The sequence below is a fragment of the Orcinus orca genome, chromosome 2 (assembly GCF_937001465.1).
Source record: "Orcinus orca chromosome 2, mOrcOrc1.1, whole genome shotgun sequence".
NCBI classification, from domain to species: domain Eukaryota; kingdom Metazoa; phylum Chordata; class Mammalia; order Artiodactyla; family Delphinidae; genus Orcinus; species Orcinus orca.
In genome coordinates this window covers 81,922,654-81,943,859 of record NC_064560.1, presented here as the reverse complement: position 1 = coordinate 81,943,859, position 21,206 = coordinate 81,922,654, and the positions used below count along the sequence as shown (strand labels likewise).

The window sequence follows — 21,206 nt, the reverse complement described above, 5'->3', positions numbered from 1 at the left end:
TAATGTGGGGGCAAGAGACAGGGAGAGAAGATGCCCTAAAGGAGGTGGGTGCTGGCCTTCAAAATAAAAAAGATTTGAGAGGCTCAGAGGAGTGGGATCAGGGTCTGGACCCATGTGGCTGGATGGCAAGGATTATGTAGGACTCTATAAAGCTCTTGGTACTTTACAAACCTTAACTCCTTTCATCTCCACACCAACCAGGCCAAGTGGGTTTTATTGTCCTCATTTTACAATAGCAAGGGGCCAAGGCTCAAAGTGGTTGAATAATTTACCCAAGGTTTGCTAGCCAGCATGGAGGATAGCTTAATCACAGTTCCTGCCTACCAGTTCATTTTGCCCTATTCTCCCTTTTCTAACAGTTTTGCCCACTAGCCCAGGAGAGGTCATATGACTCAGGCCTGGCCAATCACTGTACCCTATTCCCCTCAGTTGTGATTGGTCCAGGGGTGGTCATGTGACCCGAACCAGTTCTGTAAGGAAATCAAAATGGAGTAAGAGGTGGAGGGAGAGGTATGGAAGGGGCTCTGCCTCAGATTCTAGGCCCTAAGGCCCAGCTCCTGCAGCTTTTGCTTGAGTCCTGAGAGCTTCCCTAGCATTCCTCACAACCAGGGAGGTCAGCACATTCCTTAAAAAAAAAAAAAAAAAAAAAAGCTTTATTAAGATATAATTCACATTACACACAATTCATCTATTTAAAATGTATAATTCAGTGGTTTTTAGTGTATTTGTACAGTTGTGCAACTATTACCACATCAATTTTAGAACATTTTCTTCACCCCCCAAAGAAACTCTTTACTCCCTTTTTCCCCCAACACCCCCAGCCTTAGGCAACCACCAATCTACTTTCTGTCTCTATGGATTTATCTGTTCTGGACATTTCATATAAATGGAATCATACACTATGTGGTCCTTTGTGACTGGCTTCTTACACTTAGCACAATATTTCCAAGGTTCAGCCGTTGTAGCAGCGTACATTCTTCTTTGTTGGGGCTGGTTGGGACTGTGTTTCTAGCGCTTGTAAACTAAAGGTGCGGCCAGGAGTTGGAGCCAGCTCTGACAGACACCAAAGCCCTCATTCTTTCTGTTTTACCTGGTGAGGCCAAGTTCTGGAGGGCTTGAAGTCCAGGCCAGAGTTTGACCTTTCTGCTTCCGACCATGGGGATTCCTGAGCAGGGGAGTGACATGTTTAGAGCAGCATTCTAGTGAGCCTATTCTGATGACAGTGATATTTTGTGTAGGTGTTCATCCTACATGTATGTGTATATTATATATCATATGCAATGTGTGTACACACAAATATTTTAAGGTTGAAGTTTATAGCAGCGATTCCCATACTGGGTTCCATGGAACGTGAATGTCCCATAAGCGGTGTTCCAAGAGGGAATGAGAAACACTGTGCCTTTTCCTCTGGAAAATGAAGAAGGAACAGGATTCAAGAGGAACAGGCTACGGACTATGTTCTGAGTCTAAGTGAACCAGTGGTGCTGCATAGCGGCCCAGGTCCTCCCCTTCCAGCCCCTTTCCTCCAAGAAGTCATCAGACAACTCCTCTTAGATGTAAGCAATAGAGTCTTTGAGAGGAGGCTGAGGTCCCCCATGAGCAAAGTAGGGTTCTGGGCTGCAGAGGTGTGAGAAGTCAGGTAAAGGTGTCCTCATTTACACTCAGGTGGTGGCACCTGGGCCTTAGGTGTCGGCTCCATCAGCTTAGGTGTGAGCTCTTTAAGGGTCCCTGTCTTCTGGCTTCATCCATGCCCAAACACTGTTGATCAGCCAACTCTGGCCTGGCTTTGCCAAGAACCCTTGTGCCTAGGATGGCAAGGAGAAACGCCCAAGAAGCCGGGCAGTCAACGTAAAGGAGGGCAGGGGCCATGGTGGGGCCCATGGGGAGGCAGAGGGTGTAAGTTCCACTTAAAAAGGGGGACGCTGCCAAGCCACCTGTGGCCCCATGAGAGATGCCAGATTTTCCCAATTTTTCTCCTAAGGAAAGAGAAGTCCAGATTTTCATGTAAAATCTAATTTTCAAATGCTAAAGTTGGCAACTGTGGATCATTGTCCTGTTGCATGTTGGGATCCATTCTTCTCCTGGCTATGTCCTGGGAGGGTGACTCTTGTGGGCAGCACCCTCGCCCTCCCTCCCCCTCCCCACTCTCTTGCCCTCTAGATTCCAGATGGGTTTGGCCAGTGGTTAGAACAGATAGATCAGAGATTGAAAATTGGGAGGTCAGGATATTTAACGCCCTTGTTGCAAGCCAGAGACTCTCCCCCGACCCTGTGAACCTCCATCTACCCACATACTGGGGCCATTGTTTTGGCAGTGATCACATTCCTCTGTGTACTGCCACAGCTCCTACAGGGTGGTGGTCTCTTTCCCAGGCTATAGCTCTTGTGGTCTGGTGACCCCTCTATTCCTCTGTCTAGGGGAGTACCGGTTCCCTGCTGCTTGTCTCTGAGTGTCTCACCATCCTTTGTTGGTTCTCTTCATCCCGTCCATGTAAACGCCTGTGCAAATAGTCCCTTCATTCTGAACTCTCCTCAGTTAACCCTTCTGAATATGCCCTCCCTTTCCTGCTGGGAACCACCAATATATCAGCTAATTCAATTAAAAAACAACATTGTGAGATCCAGACACACCTGGATCTGCAGTGTGAATCCTGTCAGAGGAAGCCCAGCTCACAACCCCTGCCGTATGCTCCAAGCACTGCACCTGGGCAGCAGGCAGAAGCAGAAATCACTACACAGACCAATGCAGTGCTGGGGTCAACAGGTACACCATGACCTTGTGTGGAAACCGAAGAGTCAGTCCAAAGAAGGAGAAAGCCTTGAGGTGTGTACAACCAGTTTAATGGCTGATGAAACCATAGAGATGCCAAACTATGGAGCACCAGGGACACAGAGGCACGAAGCCTTGGGGGGAAACACTACAGCATTATCGTGGGGAAAACAGGATCACCTAATGTTGATACCGGGGAAGAGGAGGTCCACTGGCAGCTCAGAACTATGACATTCCTCGGGGGAACATGAATCCACCCCCAAAGCCGGAGCAAGCCAGCCGCCTTCACTCCCGAACATAAATCCTCGTGCAGACCACATCATCGGCGCCGAACGTCTGCAGAGAAGGAAAACCAATCAGTGCAGATGTCTGTGCAAAAATGTTTAAAGCAGATCGCTAATAAGGCCACTTACTGCCCTGTTAAAAACTCTGTAACAGACATTCAATTTCCTGTGCGGTGCACTCATGTTCAGCCCTAAGGGTTTTTTTTCTTTCTTTCTTTCTTCTTTTCTTTTTTTTTTCCCTCCCTTACACTCTGTATTGGCAGAGAGGCAACAGGGGTATAGAATTATGTTGTATGCAATTTTCCACTACTTCTGGAACCTGGGAATGCTGACATAAAAAAATGTAAGTTTCCTGGCTTTGGTTTTTTAAATTAAACTGAAGTGGGTGGGGGGGAGTATGCCATATTGGACATTTCTGAAGTGGTTCTGTCTCTTTTCAAGTGACTTCAAGAGAGCAAGGGGCTTGGGCAGCTGGAGCCCTGGAGTTCAGCACTGACCAGCCAGGTGGGATAGCTTCAGGGAGGGTGTAGAAGTACCTTCCAGGAAGCAACTGTCAAGCCTGGGAGACACCTGAGATGTATAAGTAATACTCAGGTTACCTGCAAGCTAGAAACATGGTCTCAACTGCAAAAGCACAGTGTCATTGGCATCCAGACCCAGCTCTGCAACTCACAGCTGGGTGAGCTGGGGCACTGCTCTGGTCTCTTGGACAGTTTGGGAATGGAGGGGGGAGGGAGTTGAGGGGAGGGGTGCAATTGAACAAGATCCCACAGCTCTTTCCAGCTACTATTCTGTGACTGTTTGTTTGTTTGCTGTGGGGAGGACACAAATCATTCCACGAATGGAGGAGCACGGCTTTCTTCTGGCCTCTGAAATGATATCACTGTAAGTAAGCTGTCTCAACTCTTCCAAAAACTAGCAATTATTCATAGGCCTGCTCTCAGAGGTCTCTCACAGGCAATTGGAATAGACAAAGCAATATGTATGTTAAAAAACCCACAAAATTAAAAAAAAAAACCAAACAGAATTTCCCCACTCTGTAGACTGACGTAGATATGTTTGTTTGCAGACGTACATTTTTCTGTGGGAGGGTCCCTATCTTTCAGATTGTCAAAGGGGCCTGAGGTTAAGAGCCCTGAACTCAGAGCTTGAATATACTTGGATCTTCCCCTGGGTCCCTCAGTTGACCATGAGATGCTCTCAGGGAACATGAGTTGGGACGTTATTCAAACATGTGTGTTTCAGGGGAATACTAGTCATCAGTGATTATGAAGGAAGCAAACGCTCATCACCAGCCTCTTTTCTAAGTAGGGAACTGCTGATCACACCGGCACAGCTGTACCTGCTCTGGACACCTTCCCTGTCCTCTTCCCTTTCCTTATTAGTGAGGAATGCAGATGATGCTGGGTGCTGGGGCAGGGTGAAGCGGGGGTTCCCATGGAAATTCACCTCTCAGATGTCCAGACCGCTCAGAACCTTGTCAGTTTTCTGAAACTCTTCCAGCTCTATGGCCATGGAGTGTCACGTGGAAGGCCAGAGTTCGGGGATTGGACTCTATACCTGTGCTGGAATGACCGACACCTCCCCCAGGCCAACGAATGGCTTCACGAAACAAGAAGAAATCGCTACATTTCCAATCACATTTGAAATGTCCTTCTCAGCCTGCAAACTATGCTCAGAGGTTCCTGAAAGAAACTCTCGTATAATGTGCCCGAGTCGTTTAAGGGACTACACTCAATTTTCAAAGGAAGGCAATTTACAGCTGGGGGTGCTGGGAGAGCTTATTTAAGTGAACTAGAATAAATTTCCTCTTGTTATACAGAGACAGCATCTCCCTACATTTGGATTTATTAATGATAATAACCCTTGGAACGAAAGCCCACATTTTAGAACCCAAGTGCCAAGAATGAATCCGCCCTTTGAGGCTCATATGTACGTCTGCTGAGCCAGGGAAGGATGCACGGGTGGAGCTGTAGTGGGAGATTTGGAAGTGGTGGAGTTCTCCTAGCAGAATTGGGCCCATGCGCTGGCTGCTCAGATACTACTGAGATTAATAAAATCACACTTTCTCACGGACCACACGGAGCCTACTTAACCCTTAGCTACACTCAAGAGCTCTAAAATCATCTCCCTATTTTCTATCCCTGGACCAATGAACCCTATGTGCCTTTTCCTCCTAAATGTCCATGTCTCAGCCTCAAATTGCTCCCCCAACCCCATCAACTATTCCTGTCCTTGAAACAACATTAACCAGATTGCAAATGAAGCCAGTCCTTTCTCATGAAAGAAAGTATGTGAAATCATCTCAGGGAAGGACAAGGGGAGAGAGCGAGTGAGATCAAGCAGCCTCCGTTAAAATAATAGAGACAGTTCAACTTAGGGTCTTCTTGCAGAATAAACACATCATTTCAGGGCTGAGAGAGACCTCAGGGATCAAACTTTAGCCCAACCCCTCATTTTACAGCTCAGGGAGGGAAGGGCCATGCCCAGGTCACACAGCGAGTCCTGTCCTAGCATTCCTTGCCACCTCCTTTTCCGACATTTCAGGGTGACACTTGCTAGGGTGGGGCAGGCAGGCAGTCTTTGAGTGGAGATGTTAACAACAGGTCTGATGGAGAACAAAGGATATCATTTCCTGGTTACCTACAACAGCGTTCCCCTTTTCTAGTGGGGGCGTTGGGGGGACGGGGAAGGGTATTACAAGGAAAGCTTGGTCTGTTCTGAAACACAAAGGGAGAGTGGCAGGGAGGTGTCCTTTCCTCTATCCTCTTTGCCCCTGTACCTAAATAAAGGGGGAGGAGGTGTGTGATTAAACTACAGGGGTTTCTAACTTGGCCTCACCAGGTATATTTTGTGTGGCCAGGGATGTTTAAAATGTTTCGATCTGATTACCTTTAAGGTAGAGTCCACCCTCCTCAGTTCTAAAGGCCCCACCCTCCACATTGTGTTAACACTGTGACTGCCCCAAATTAGCATCACTATACTTGTCTGGCTCCCGAAGGCCATTGGAGTTTATAAGTCCGGGGGTAAAAATGTTCTTTAAGACTCTCAGTGCAGGCATACTAAAATTTCTGAAATCTTTCCCAGGCAGCAAAATGGGGAATGAGGAGGGGGTGGGGCGGTGGGGGGAATCCCTTCTGCAGAGTGAACGCTGGGACCTCCCAGAGCCCAAGCATTCGGAGCCCGGCTGGAGGGGAGGCCGGCTTAAGCAAGTCAGCGAGTCACCACAGGGATGCATGGATTTGTATAGAGGCCAGCAAGGCAGCCTGTCTCTAGGCCCTGCTCTGCCCTCTGAGCCACTCCTCTCTCCTGCCAACCACCTAACAATGATTTCCTCTGACCTAAACTGTCATCTCAAGCTTTCTGCTCACATTTTAACCCAGGGCAAAGAGTGTCTCTCCCTGAATGGATGAGTGAAGATGATGATCTTGGGGCCCCCCACAGGCAACATCTGGAGAACTGAGGGCTTGTTTCAGGGTCAAGGGGCCTCGCTCACCAGGATGAGCTCGTCGTTGGCCAGCTCGCGGGTCCAGTAGGTTTTGGGGCCGTCCCCCTCGAGGAGAGTTTGTGTGCAGTGGATCTTGTTCTCATTCTCCCAAGTGGCTAAACTCTGCGGGCAGGAAAACCATTAGTGACGTTAATTACACTCTTGGCAGTGGGAGCAGAGACAACAATGAGCATGGGAGAATAATTGCTGTGCAGAGAAGCAACACATGGTCCCTGTCAGCAGGGCTCAGAACTTTCTGTGCTGTGCTGTATCGAGCCTAAATTCAGAGGGCTGACCGCGGATTTTATGGGGCATAAATATACCTTGTATTACACAAGTACACACACACACACTCACCGAAGCAGCAAAGCCTCAGGCACATTTTACACCTCCAGGAGTAAAACTGAGGGCACGCAATGATTCATTTATGTCAAAATGGACGCTCCCTTCAAGCAATTTGGCTATTCAAGGCAAGAAGCTCCTCATATCAGAAGTACAAAATTTTAGAATGGTAAAGACACCATATTTGTAACCACATCTGATCAGGAGCTCTGTTCCTTGCATGGATTTGGGGATAATGCCTTCCTTTTTGTTTGCACTCATCAGACGCAGCACACAGCCTGCTCTGATAAACCTGAGTGTCTCTGACTCTGAGGATAAAAACACAGCCACTTCCAGGTTACATGTCTCTAGAAAAAAAAATTTTTAAGTCTGAAGGGTCTTCATTCTGTTGTAGGTGGGAGGCAAAAGGAGGGATTCCCTGCAGTTTTCCCCAGCGTCTGCACAAAGCAAAATGCTGAACAGCTGGGTTCCGAGGCTGTACTGAATGTGCACATACTTGCTTTTTAACTGACACATGGGACACATTCACTAGGCAGGGCAGGATAAAGCCCCACTCTCCAGGCTGTCGTGTGAACCTTTGATTTCTCTTTTTTAACCGGAATTACTGTCTCTGGCAGTAGTCACCATTGGATGTCCCCAAGTTGAGTCCTGCCTATCGCCAGGGCTTCTACCTTAAGACTCCCAGACCTTCCCTCTAAGCTGTCCTGCTCTTTTGTTTTTATAAACGGTGCAGTGGCTGGGGCTCCAATCCTGCCAGCTCCGAGCCCGGACATCATTTTCAGGCTGTGCTAATCTGGGGGCCAAATATTGCTTTGTGGGACAGCGTGCTCCTGGGGGTCTGTGACTCTGTGTCCTCCCAAACCCCATGCCCAGAGAGTCCCACTCTAGATCAGACAGGCACCACTCAGGAAAGGTGAAAAACAATTTCTCACTCTCTGGAATGTTATTCGTTCTTTCTTTAAACCTTGGGGAGAGGAGGGAGACATTTTGTCACTTTTAAACTAAGTGGTAGCAGCAGCGAATTGTTTTTCCATCTGTCCTCAAAATCCATGAGGAGCCAACCTCCATTCTACTCCAGAGACCAACCAAATGCAATTTTTGTCCATCTAAAAAAGGAATTTACAAACCCTTGCTTCAGTCCACCCGTTCATCCACCCTGGGACCTATATACAAAGAAATACAGAATTCTTGCCCTTGAGGACTAAGAGAGAGCACTTAGTCCATTTTCCAGGCAGAATCTGCCTTGCTTTTGGAAAGATTCCGTCGTTTCCTTTAAGAAACCAAACTGAGGGCGGGCGGGCGAGGTCCCGGGGCCATCGAGACTGCTGAAACTGGATCCAGAGCATTCTCAGGGCGCCCAGGGACCCGGGCGGGCGGGACTCGAGAGCTGCCGCTCCACCTGCGGCAGGAAACGTGGCAGCCTGGCGGCCACGGAACCTGGTGGCCCTGAAACCTCCTCCTCCTCCCCGCCTCCTGCACTCGCGCTGAGGATCGCAGCAAAACGCTGCTGCGGAAGCCCCTGCAAGGAACGCGGTGTAACCCAGAGCCCGCGCTTTAGGCGCGGCTGTTAGCACCTCGGGAGGCGACTTAGGGATGAGGTTGGGGAGGGGTTGGGGTAGGCCTTTCTCTTGAGCCCAGGGCAACGCGGTGCACAGATCCTCTCTTCAAACAGCCGGTGCACACGCCCCGCGAAGAAAGGGCGCCACTGGCTGCAAAAGGAGCCGGGGGTTCGTCTGGCTGCAGCGGTTCACGGGGAGGGAGCGGGGACGTGGGAACGCTGCCCAGACTCTGCGGCCTCACCCTGCACTTGCGTCCGTCCACTGTCTCCTCTTCAAAGCCTTCTCCGACCTTGAAGTTGATCTCAGTCGTGCGCACCGTGGTAGATGTCTTGATGTAGAACTGATCCCCGTCCTGGCGGATCTCCACGTGCGGCTTGGACGCAGCCGCCACGGCCACTTTCCTCAGCATGGCGTTCACACCTGCGCCGGGAAGAATGGGTGCGACACACGGGGACTCGCCACCCACCAGTCGTCCCAGGACTGGCCCGGCACTTCTCAAACCTTCTGACTATATATAGTTGGGGGCCTTAAAACTGATTCATTCCTCCCCCTGCCCGCGCCCTGATTTTTTTTTTCCGAGGTGAGCAACTGAGGCTCAGAGAGGGTAAGCGGCCTTCCCTGAGCAGCACAGTGTATTTCGTGGTAGGGCCTGGTCTCAAACTGAGTCGCCAGTTTTAAAGTCCCTGACCCACCTAGGACTTCAGTAATAACCTCTCCTCGCGATTAGCTAGCACGAGATAAAGGCCGAACCGTCAGGGAAAGCGCCAAGCATCCAGCAAACGCTCTCTGGATGCGCGGATCCCGGGCTCTACTCGCCACTTCTAGATGGGGTGTGCCTTGGAATTCGCCCCCAATCTATCGCACCGGGGACTCCCTCTTGCCTGGTGTTGGTCCCTAAAGCCCACCCTCTGCGGGTCGGGGGCACCGCCGGCTGCTACTCCCCGTCGGGGCACGCCATCCGCGCCAGCTTACCCAGAGCCTTGAGCAGCTCGTCGAAATTCTCGCTGCTGCGCATCTTCCAGGTGCCGGCGAAATTGGGCATCTTGGCAGTGGCGGCGGCGGCGGGAAGGTGGCGGCAGGCACGGACAGCTGCGGCGCAGCGGGCACACTCCAAGCTGCAAGGCGGAGACTGCGGCTCTGCGCCCAGCCCCACGCGCCTTGAGTCTCCGGGAGAGCGCCCCCAACCCCCGCGCTGCTCCAAGCACCGCCCCGCCAGCACCGCCCCCGCCCCCCGCGGCCCCTACCCAGCGTGAGCCCTGCTCCCAGCCCTACCGTGCCCCCACTCTGCCCCTTGGCGTTCCAGTCTCCAGTGGTGCAGGCTTGGCACCAGCTCTCCTACAACTCTGGGTGTGGGGGGGCGCCTCTGCCACCCCCAGGCTACTCACATCCTTCTTTAACGTGGGTGGTGGGAGAGGGTTAGCTGAAACAAGATTGGCCAAGAGGGGCAAATTGTTGAAGCTAGGCGGTGGGGACTTGGGAAACTCATTATACCATTCCCTCTACTTTTGCATTTGTTTGAGAATATACATAATATAAAGTTAAAATAAGTGGGTAGTGGGTCCACCAGGCGCTGAGAGCCTTTCCCCACTCCCAGTCGCCTCCACTCCCAGTCCGGGATCCTATTCCGCACCCCTCTTACGCCCCCAACCCCCCAACCTCCATAACACCACCACAACCACCACCACCACCACCACCACAAACAGGACCATGGGAGCAAGTGGCGAAAAAACCTCAAACCACTCCAGCACCGTCTGGGCGCTGCTGCGCAGAACCCAGGATCGCGCGAGATTGTGGGTCCTCCACGTTGGTAGGGCGGGAGGGAGGCGAGGCTGCTGTACCCTTACGGGTAGCTCAGACATACTGCGGTTCGAGAGGGGTGGACTGAATAAGCTCCAGAACCCTGGGTAGGAGCGGCCTGTTTTGCAGAAAAGTGAGGCTTTGTGCCCGCAGGCAGGCTGGGAGGGCCAAGTGGAGGAAGTCGTCTCTCTTCTCCCTTTGATCCCAAATACACACCATAGCTAAAGCCCCCTCAGTGTCTCCTCTACGGAAGTACAGGAGTACAGACACTTCACCGCAGCTCTTAGAGCTGTCCACAGCAGACCCTAAAATTCCCTTCCAGTCTCTTTCCACTATTCGGCCATCAGTATGCCTTGGCAAACTACATAACTCAAGATTCTAGAACCTGCCATGCATCTTCCCACCTCCAAGCCTTTGCCCCTGCTGTGCCCTCTCCCTGGAATGCCCTTTTACTCCTCGGATTAATAAAATCTTGCCCATTCATGAAAGTCCATCTTTATGCTGTCTCTTTTGAAAATTCGTTTCCTAATCAAATATGATTATTTTTCTCTGAACCCACAGAATCCGTGTTTGGTCCTGCTCTTTTTTCAGTTTTAATCCTGCTATAAACTGAACTCCTGGAGGGCAGGGACTGAGCGTTTATCAACTTGTCCTCTCTTCCACAGGCTTAGCCAGGTGGGGCTCAATCAATAAGCACTGATTTGAGAAGGGTGTATGTGTCCTGCAGCCCAGAGGTAGTGTAGGTGTGAAGATTTCCGGAGGGAATGTAGGAATCTGTGCTGAGTGCCTGCTGAACAGGGCTCTGGACCTTTGGAGGTGTCTGGGGCTGGGATCCTGCCCTGAGGCCCTGAGGAGCTATCCTAGAAAGCAGCTGAGGACAGTAGAAGGGAGAGGAGCCGTCACCAGCTGGAAAGGGGTGTGGGCAGAGCCAGATTTATGGACGTGAGACCTATGTAGTCACACGGGGCCATGCACTTGGAAGGGCCCAGTGGTTGGTTCAATGATCTGCTACTGCCATCTTGAAATTCTTAATCATTTTGGGGCAAGGGGTCCTGTATTTTCATTTTGCACCGGATCCACAGATTATGTACCTGGTCCTGAGTGTGGGAGGCAGAGGACAGGGCTGCCACAGAATCCAACCCACTTTAGAGAGCGTCTGGCATCTGTACAGTGAGGAGGCAAAACAGGGGTGCCATCCATCTAACACAAGCCTCTGCCCCCATCCAATTCTCCCCCGCAACATGGCCTCCACCATCTTCAGACCAGGCTGGGGAGGGGCTGGAGCTGGACAGTGGAGGGCAGCAACGCTGGGAGTCAAGACCATAGGGGAAGCTGTAAGGGTGACTGGCAGGTGTGCAAAGGGGGAAAGAGGAAAAGAGGCAGGAGGGGAAGTCATGGTAAAGGCATAGAGAGGATGGGGCCAGAGGGGTCAGATGAAGGGGCCCACCCCCAGGTTGGGGCTGGTATGATGGAGGACATTGGTGCATTGTACAGGCACAGAGCAAGGGTGGGAGAAGGATCCAGGAAGGGGAGGGCACGGCCAGATCAGAGTGTGAGATTGTCCTGGGGTCCTGTGAACCCACTGTCCTTGTTAATGAAGTTTAGAGCTGGCCAGGGCAGACAGGAGGGGCTAAGACTTCTCAGATGCCCCAAACGTTATGAATGGTCACATGGAGTGGGGGAGGGCAGCTCCTATCACTGGCCTGGCTACTAGGGGAACCCGAGAGCCAAAGGGCAGCACAAACCCTACCACTGTGTTATTTCTGCGGACCCAGCCTGAGGATCCAGAGCAAGGCTCCTGCCAGGGGGGAAGATCTAACTCTTGGCCTGGGACTCAGGACAGATCAGCAGAATCACCCCAAATCCTCCATGCCTCCCTGCCCTCTCTCATTCCTTCTCTCGTTTCCCCCTTCCATTCATTAATCTTGCCAGCCCCCTTTCTGAGCTGGGAACTGGGTTGGGCCCTGGAAATAGTGACCAATCAAAATCCAGGTCCTATCTTGAGGGTCCAACATTTAACTGGGGGAAAAAACCTAGAAAATCTGCAAACTCCACGTGGGCTAATAGTGCCTATGAGGCAGGCTTTTAGCCCAGCCTGTTTTGAGCCTTAAGAGTCTATCAAGGGAATTCCCTGGCCGTCCAGTGGTTAGGATTCCACGCTTCCACTGCAGGGGGCCTGGGTTTGATCCCTGGTGGGGAAACTAAGATCTCACAAGCTGCACACACAGCTAAAAAAAAAAGGAAGAAGAAGATTCTATCCAGAGAGGCTAAGGGAGTGAGGGGGTATGATCAGAAAGAACATGTGCAAAGCCAGGAGCTGTAGAACAGGGCTGCGTGTTTGAGGACCACGTGTCCTTTGGCGTGGCTGGAGCGCCTTGTCTGAGGGGCGTGAGGCCGGAGGTGACATAGGAGGTGAGCAGAAGTCACTCCACTAAGTGCACACGGCCACGAAGCAGTGCTCCTGGGGGGCACATAGAAGGGTTTTAGCGGAGGTGAGCCACGGTCCCATATGGCATTTTGGGGAAAGTAAATTTGCCACTGCTGCATTGTGGAGGATCGATCAGATGGAGCAAACATTGCCGGACGCCCAGGGAGGAAGCTGTGCCCTGCATGAGCGAGCAGAAGTGCTATTGGCAGTGGAGCCTGGAATGGGACGGGTTAGAGAATGATGGCTCCTGACACCAGTCTGTGACTTGAGCCAGGCATCCCAGCAACCTGGAGGTGCTTTCTCGGAATCAGATTCCCAGGCCTGGCCCTGGAGCTTTGGATTCAGTAAGTCAGGGAAGGGCCCAGGGAGCTCTGTTTGACAAGTCTTCAGGGTGATTCTCCTTGTACAGCCAGGTTGGCCTCACCATATTGTATGACCAGCTACACCTGGCAGGGAAGGGGAAGGGGAAGTAGATGGAAGGGACCAGGGTGACTCCCTGGTGTCCGGATTGTACACTTGGTGGTCTGACTTGCTGCTAGGGGAGCACACGGGCAGGAGATCAGTCCTGTTTGGGATGTGTTGGGTGTGAGTTGTCTGGGGCATCCAGGACGCAGCGGGCAGCGGGCAGTGTGGTCCTAGAGTTCTGGAGAGAGATCTGAGATGAAGACAGTGGTGTGGGTGTTGCATGCGGGGGGCAGTTGAAGCCATGAGTGTGGGTGAGATGTCCCGGGACAGGGCACAGATAGGGAAGAGCAGACAGCTGAGGTGGAGCTTGGAAACCCTCAGCCTGTAGGGGGCAGGTGAGCAGGGGAGAGCCAAAGGAAGCAGGAGGAAAAGCAGAGGGGGATGTCTTACCAGCTAGGAGCACAGCGTTGTACAAAAGGAGGGATGGGCCAACAGTACCAGCTGCTCCAGAGAGGTTCATGGAGGCAGGGGAGGGAACAGGTGACTCAGGTGACTGCAACCAGAGCAGTGTTAGAAGGTGGTAGAGTCTGAAAGCAGGCTGCAACGGGTTGAGTTTGGAATGGAAAGAGTGAAATGGAAGCAGAGAACGTAGACTCTTCTTTAGAAAAGCAAGGCTATATGGGGGAGAGGAGAGAGAGAGAGATTAGCAGTTATGAGAGGAGGTGGCATCAAAAGGACTACTGGGGGGTGTTTGCATTTTGGGTGGAGGAGATTTGATATTTATAGGCTGAAGGCAGTAACTAAAGGAAAGGTAGAAGATGCAGGAGAAAGAGAAGATGGATACAGGTGGTAAAGGGGAGAGAAGATGAGACCCAGAGTGCAGGTGCAGGTGTGTACCTTCAGGGGGAGGCAAGAGGAAAGGGGGCTAGAAGTGAAGGGAGCTCCTCAGTTCTCTCCTTTCCCCATTAAGTAGGAGATGGTCTTCTGTAAAGAGTGAGAGGAAGGTTGCAAGGTTGGGCTCTTGGCCTTGGAATAGCCCCTTCTGGGAATGGGAGAGGTGAGTCAGGCTGCACAGAAGGGATGCTGGGCACGAAGCAGGCTCCAGTGAGGTCTGACAGGACTGGGGCGGGGAGAAAATGGAGGGGCTCGAGTTCCGGATGTCCCGTGAAGTTGAAGAACGTGTATCCTGGGGGCTGGCAGGAAGGTGGGCGTGGTTAGAGAGCAAGATGCTGGACTTTAGGATGATGAAACCATCTTTAAGATGCTGATGTATGTTATGAATCTTAAAGAAGGGCATTTGGTATGCAGCATTTCCGGAATCTCATACCTGTGAAATATCCTGCAAGACCGGTGTGGAACCAAACCCACTTTGATCGATTCCACTAAAAGACAACGGGGGCCGCGGAAGATTTTTAAGGAGAAAAGTGACTTCGTCAGATTGCATTGTAAACAGATCCCTCTGGTGACCTGTATGGAGGATGAATTGAAGGAGATTGAGCGCTAATGCACGGAAACCAATGAGGAGTTTACTGCCACAGTCCAGGCAGGAGATAAAGAGGGCTCAAGCCTGAGAAAGGAGCAGATTGAGAAATATTTAGAAAGTAAAATCAGTAGGGCAAGGGGACTGAAGGAGAAAACTATATATGTGTGTGTTAGGGGGTCCTAGCTTAGAGGTGGCATGGAAGGTGAGAGACGCAACCCAGATAGATAATTTCATGAGAAGAATGTTGAGGTCCACCTTGGATGATATAATAGCTTTGAGGTTCAGGGAGACATACAGATGGAACTGTTAGGAGGTGAAATTCCATAAAACAACAGGAGGGAGCATTCAGGAAGGCCTCTGCGATGAGGAATTCAGTCTGCCATAGTGTGGGGCTCTGGGAGTAGAGAAACAGCCTGGTCTGGGATGAAGGTCTGGGTTAATACGCATCACAACATTTGAATTTCAGGCTTCAGAGTGGGTCTCTGCTGGGGCAGTGGGAGGCCGGGTGACAGGGGCCTAGAGTTCCAAATGGAATTCTGGTGACAAATGGTCTGGGAGCGGGGCAGTGCCCTGCCTGGGCAGCCAAGAAAGGGTGTCAAACTCTGGCCCCTTACTCCTTAGTCCAAGGAGATTCAACTGGCACTGGCAGGAGGGCAAAGGTGACTTCTTCGCTGAACACAGCTATACACTGTCAATCAATTCTACACCTACGGGATTCTAGCACATTCCCAGGGTGCCCTGTGTATTTGTTGCATGCTCACACACACACGTGCTTACAGTCAGGATCCTCTTTTTGTGTTGATCTTTGAATCTCTAGAGCAAAAAGACTCTTTTGGAACATAAGATGTATGGGTAGATTCATCCACTCAGCATTTTTGGAGGGGATACTGTGGGCCAGACAGGGGGTTAAGAGGTGAAGGGACATCGTTCCAGAGCTCACAGCCTGGTGGGGAAGACAGAAGCACCAAATAAAGTTTGAGATAATGTGGTAAGAGCTATGAAGGGGGAAGGGGAGGCACTATGGGAGCCCAGGGGAGGGCGTCTCACTTCCAGGGCATCTGAACTTCCCAGAGAAGGTGACATTAAGCTTAAGCAGGGCTCTGAAGGGTGAATAGGATTTCAACAGGCAGACAAAGGGGAAAGGACAGAGGAAACAGCAGAGGCAAAGGGCTGGAGCCAAGCAGGGCTCTGAGGCCCCTTACAGCCCCAATAGGGAACCGGTCTCTCTCTCTCAGAATCAGATGGCCTCACTTTAGGATCCAGGGATCCCGGAATCCAGGCCAAATGTGGGTGTCATCAGCTGCCTGCAGTTGCCTATGGGATGTGGCCAATTCCTGGCATTTCCTCCCTGACGTAGATTTCTCAGGGGCCTGGGTCGTCTCTCCAAGACCCCTTTGTTCTCTGGCTGGCAGCTCTTGCCTTCACAGACCCCATGTTGCCAGCTCCTCCCAGGCCACTGACCTGCATCCCTGTCGGGGTATTTCTGCTGAGCTTTGCTACTTTTGCCTGGAGGCACGCCAGGGCCTCAGCCTCCCAGGGGCCCTGCTGGCCTGGCCCCATGCCCTTAGGCGGGCGCAATTCATGCTGGAAGAATGGAGGTCAGAGTTCAGTCCCGAAAGCTGGGGGCTACGAGAGTCTCAGTGGGGGTCTTCAGGACAGCTCTCTGTAGTGGGGGCTGGGGACACTGAGCCGGGACAATCTGGAAGTCAGCAGAACAGGACAAAGAAGAACTGCGTTCCCGGGGAAGACTGGGGATGGAGCTGCACTTGCCCTGCTGGGTGGGTTTCTTCTAGGTTAATGGAGTGGAAGGAGCACTGGACTGGGAGTCAAGGAGCAGAGGCAGCACCAGGGCTGAAGGGGTCCTGGGGATCATGGAGACCCACAGTAGAATTAAGGCAAGTAGCTAACATTTATTGAGCTTTTACTATGTGCCAGGCACTGTAGTAAGTGTTTCATGAGTATTCATTCTTTTTTTTTTTTTTTTTGCTGTACGTGGGCCTCTCACTGTTGTGGCCTCTCCCGTTGCGGAGCACAGGCTCCGGACGCGCAGGCTCAGCGGCCATGGCTCACAGGCCCAGCCGCTCCGCGGCATGTGGGATCTTCCTGGACCGGGACATGAACCCGTGTCCCCTGCATCGGCAGGCGGACTCTCAATCACTGCGCCACCAGGGAAGCCCCATTCATTTTTTACCACTGTCCTGTGAGTGGTACTCATTTATAGATGAGGGAACTGAAACACAGGAGATGAAGTACCAGTTCAATGTCACTCAGCTAGCTAAGAGAGATTTGAGAGGTGAACCCAGGTGGGCTGGCTCTTACCACCCCACTCCACTGGTTTATTGTACAGATGGGGACCTAGAAGCCCAGAGACGGGTGCCTGGCCCCAGGTCAAACAGTAGAGCAGGGTGGAGCCCTCATCCTTGCCCGCCAGCCCCAGCGATCTTGGGCTTGTGGAGGTCTCTGGGGCCTGGGATGTCTGATCACATGAATGCTAATGAGGACAACTCTGCCCAAAACCAGAACCAGGAGAAAGAGGTGTGGCAGGTCCATGTCTCTGTGGACCAGGACTTCAGTCCTGGATTGCCACTGAGTGGCCGTACAACATGGAGCAACACAGCAGCTGCTGTGAACCTGTGTTTCCTCCTCTGTAAAGTAAAAATGAGAATACCAACCATGCCTGCCCTAAAACATAAAATGAATTAATACATGTGAAAACAAAGGATCGAACCGTTGTCAGCCATTAGAATCTATACTCAACTCACTCCTAGCCTGTTCACCAACAGCCTATTGGGAGCTCTGGCTTCCCAGCTGGGAGCTCTGGTTTCTCCTTTAAGTGATCGTTTCACTCATTCATCAAATATTTATTAAGCACCTATTATGTACCAGGCTCTGAAATTCTCAAAATAACTCTGTGACTTTTGTTACACCCATTTTATAGATTTAAAAACTGAGGTGAGAGGTTGGGTGACTTGTTCAAGGTCACAGAAGTCAGGCAGAGCCAGGAATTGAATCCGTGATTGTCCGAGCCTCCTAGGAGCTGATGAGTGAGGCTGGTTCCCAACTCTCATGGTGCCACAGAATAGCGGGGAAGGGGGAAGACAGAGCAGAAAGCAAACCTAATAACTTCCCTGTAGCAGGCACAGTGACAGCAGGGGGTTTTAAGAGGTTTAGGAGGAGGAAGAAAGGATGGTGCCAAGGGCAGTCCCGGAAGGCTTCAGAGAAACGACGACCCTTGAGCTGAAGCTTAAAACTTCATTTGCCAGGTGAACCTTTCAGACAGAGGGAACAGCAAGAGCACAAATTTGGTAGCTTGAAAGGCAGGGAAACGAAGGAAAGGAAGGGAGAGGAAGGTAAGCGGAGGAGGGGATCTCTCAGGTGCAGCGGGGGAGTGGGTGGAGCTGAGAGCTGGGAGACAGACTGTGAGGGGAGCAGGGAGGTGCTGGGGGGAGGCTGCCGCACCTGCCGGAGGATGCTGCAGCCTGTCCTGGGGCATTGCTGCTACGGGACAGGGAAGGTGAGCAGCCCAGGTACAGGGGTTGCATGCAGATGTATAGCATGAGGTCCCCACAGTGTTAGTCTAAAATGGAAGACATTGCCAACATTAAAAATCAGAAGATTTCACACGTAACTCCAGATTTCTGGCTCCTCTTGAAAACTCAAATGATTGAGTAACTTGGGGCTGACTTCCTGTATAAGAAGCTGTTATGGGTTACATTGTGTCCCCCCAAAATCATATGTTGAAGTCCAAAATGAGGTCATTAGGGTGGACCCTGATCCGATATGACTGGTGTTCTTATAAAAGGGGAAAATGTGGACAGAGACACACATAGAGGGAAGATGATGCAAGGAGACACTGGGGGAGGATGACCATCTACCAGCCAAGGAGAGAGGCCTGGAACAGATTCTCCCACACAGCCCTCAGAAGGAACCAGCCCTGCCAACACCTGATTCTGGACTCCTGCAGAACCGTGGACAGCAAATTCCTGTTGTCGAAGCCCGCCGGTTGTAGTACATTGTTACAGCAGCCGGAGAGTGAAGGCTAGCTGAGCCTCCCCTTGGCCCTGCCCCCATTCCCCGCCCCTGCCTGGTCCATGCAGTGGTGGAGGTGGAGACTCTGTCATTTCACCCCATGTCTCTGCCCCACTGTGGTGCAGGGGCTCTGAGGACACCCCAGCATAACCTGCTTCACTGAGGAGCAGAGGAAGGGACGGAAGGACTTGGTGGGCCTGGTCGGTGGGCTAGCGGCCCATCTTGTCTGTGAGGTTTGAACTCAGGAGAACCACAGTCAGTACTTGGAAGGAAGGGAACAGTCTCTTTAGATCATCTGAGCTTCAAGGGACTTCCTGATTGACTGGGCTCTGTGGTCAAGCGTCAGAGTCACCTGGGAGCTTTGGGGAAATGCAGAATCCCAGGTCCCAGCATAACCTGCTGAAGCAGATCCTGCATTTGAACAAGATCCCCAGGTATCATATTCAAATTTGACAAGCCCTAGTTCTTAAACTTGGCTGTGCATTGGAAACTGGGGACTCCAAGTGAACACTGATGCCTGGGTACCTCCCCAAGAGATGCTGATATAATTGTTTTAGGATGTGGTTTGGACATCAGATTTTAATATTTTTATTTGTTTGTTTATTGTCTGCAAGTAAAGGCATGCAAATATTACTAGTGCATATAACAGAAGTTCTGAGAACTGAGTGCAAATATTGAGTTCTCACTGTTAGCTCTTTATTCACCAAACTCACCGGCATCACAAATAAACTTCTTCCATCCTCGTTATTGTCCAACATTCAGAGGATGCTCTTCCTAATACGGATGCCTTCCCTTCCCCTCTCATAGCTGTCCTGGGATTCTATTTAAGTGCTACCTTTAGTGCCCTCCTGGACATATTCTGGGGATATTTCATCATGTGTTTGTCTAGTGCCATTTTTAAAGTACAGTAAATAAACTAGCTCAGCTAGGGTAAAAAAGATTAAGTAACAATAGAAAATTAAAAGAAAAGAAAAACATATTGATCAGAGGGCCTCTCAGATGCAAAACAAATTAAAAAGGACCTGTAAATAAGAGAATGATTTCTGCACCTATAATGGAAGAGAAACTGTACCACATACAGTTTGTAAGAATTAAATGAATATTTATTAAGTGAATGAATAAAACTTGGCTGCACATGGCAATCACTGGGGTCTCCAAGTGACCACAAATGCCCGAGTGCCTCCTGCAGAGGCTCTGACGCAATCATTCTAGGGTGTGGCTTGACATCAGAGTTTTAATAGCTTCCCAGGTTATTATAATGTGCAGCCAAATTAGGGAACTGCTGGTCTATTGTAGGTATTTTTATTTTATTTATTTTAAATATTTATTTATTTATTTTATTTTTTTGGCTGCATCGGGTCTTAGCTGCGGCACGTGGGATCTTCATGGAGGCATCTGGGATCTTTCATGGCGGCACAGGCTTTTCGTTGTGATGCACTGGCTTCTCTCTTACTGTGGTGTGCGGATTTTCTTTCTCTAGTTGTGGCACGTGGACTCCAGGGTGCATGGGCTCTGCAGTTTGCAGCACTCAGGCTCTGGCTGAGTCACACGAGCTCAGTAGTTGTGGCGCGTGTGCTTAGTTGCCCTGTGGCATGTGGGATCTTAGTTCCCCAATCAGGGTTTGAACCCGCGTCCCCTGCATTGGATGGTGGATTCTTTACCACTGGACCACCAGGGAAGTCCCTATTGTAGGTATTTACACCAACTCCCCTTCCCATTCAAAAACTTTTATAGCAAGTAACAAAACTAGAGCTGGGAGGTCCAGCTAGAGAACCCAAAGATGACCCTGGCTGTCTGGGGAGGGGTCCCTGCAGATGGCCCCCTGACCAGTGAAAGGCCTGCTCAGGGCACCGTGGGTGAGTTGAGAAGGCTCTAGTCCTTGGACTGTAGCATTTAAGGGAGGGACTTGGAAATATTGTCTAAAGCCCAAAGATGTTAAGTGATTTACCCAAGATCCCATGACTATTCTTGGTAGAGCTGGGACCTGCGGGTGGGTGTCTGAGTCCCTGTTGGAAAACTTTGTTGCTCAAAGTCAGTGGTATAGTCTCTCCCCTGGGACCTGGAAACCACTGTCGTGTGTGCTGTCATAAAAGGGTCATGGCCTGAAGCACTGGGTCAACTCTGGGCCCCTGCTGTGAAATCCAAGATATGTCCAACTCTGATGAACTTCAGGAAAGGAAAACAGGCTGCAGCTGACTCTGAAGACCAGATGGTTCTAATGAAGGTAGAAGGGAAACCATTTCTTCTTGGAAACCATCAAGGGACCAGCAGAGGTAATGGAGGCAGGACCCTGCTCCCAAATTTGCAGGGGGTCCCAGTCCACCCCCTGTACTGTGGACATTAGTCAATGTGATAGGCAGCTGGGGCTTTCAGGGTGCAAATATTGGACTTGAGGTTGAAATTACTTTTCATTTGCTTCCATTCATGCCCATCAATGTTTTTCACTAAGTAGCTGAGACAGTTGGGGGTAAGAGAGTATAAGGGAAAGAACATGGGGTCTGGAGTCCTGAGGACCAAGGTTTGAGACCCGTGCCTCTTTAACTAGCTGTGTGAACTTGGGCCAGTCACTCAACCTCTCTGAGGTTGGTTCGTGTCTGTGAACTGGAGGTATAATAATGCTGAT

At 50.9% G+C, this 21,206-nt stretch overlaps 1 protein-coding gene across 1 annotated transcript; it reads right to left on the bottom strand.

Annotated features, from left to right (window-relative positions):
• Positions 1-2,818: 2,818 nt before the first annotated feature.
• Positions 2,819-9,769, bottom strand: CRABP1 (cellular retinoic acid binding protein 1). Its single transcript, XM_012538875.1, has 4 exons — positions 9,414-9,769; positions 8,683-8,861; positions 6,550-6,663; positions 2,819-3,105 (listed from the first exon to the last, which is right to left on the bottom strand). Exons 1-4 carry the CDS (start codon positions 9,481-9,483, stop codon positions 3,055-3,057), a joined length of 414 nt encoding a protein of 137 aa, XP_012394329.1. The 5' UTR covers positions 9,484-9,769; the 3' UTR covers positions 2,819-3,054.
• Between the last annotated feature and the right edge of the window lie 11,437 nt (positions 9,770-21,206).

Excerpts from the sequence above, each read along its gene's own strand:
- CRABP1 (XM_012538875.1), bottom strand. The coding sequence starts at position 9,483 with ATGCCCAATTTCGCCGGCACCTGGAAGATGCGCAGCAGCGAGAATTTC. Across the intron at positions 8,862-9,413 it reads CGAGCTGCTCAAGGCTCTGG|GTGTGAACGCCATGCTGAGG; the intron begins GTAAGCTGGCGC and ends TTCCCGGCGCAG. Across the intron at positions 3,106-6,549 it reads CCAACGACGAGCTCATCCTG|ACGTTCGGCGCCGATGATGT; the intron begins GTGAGCGAGGCC and ends CCTTCTCTGCAG.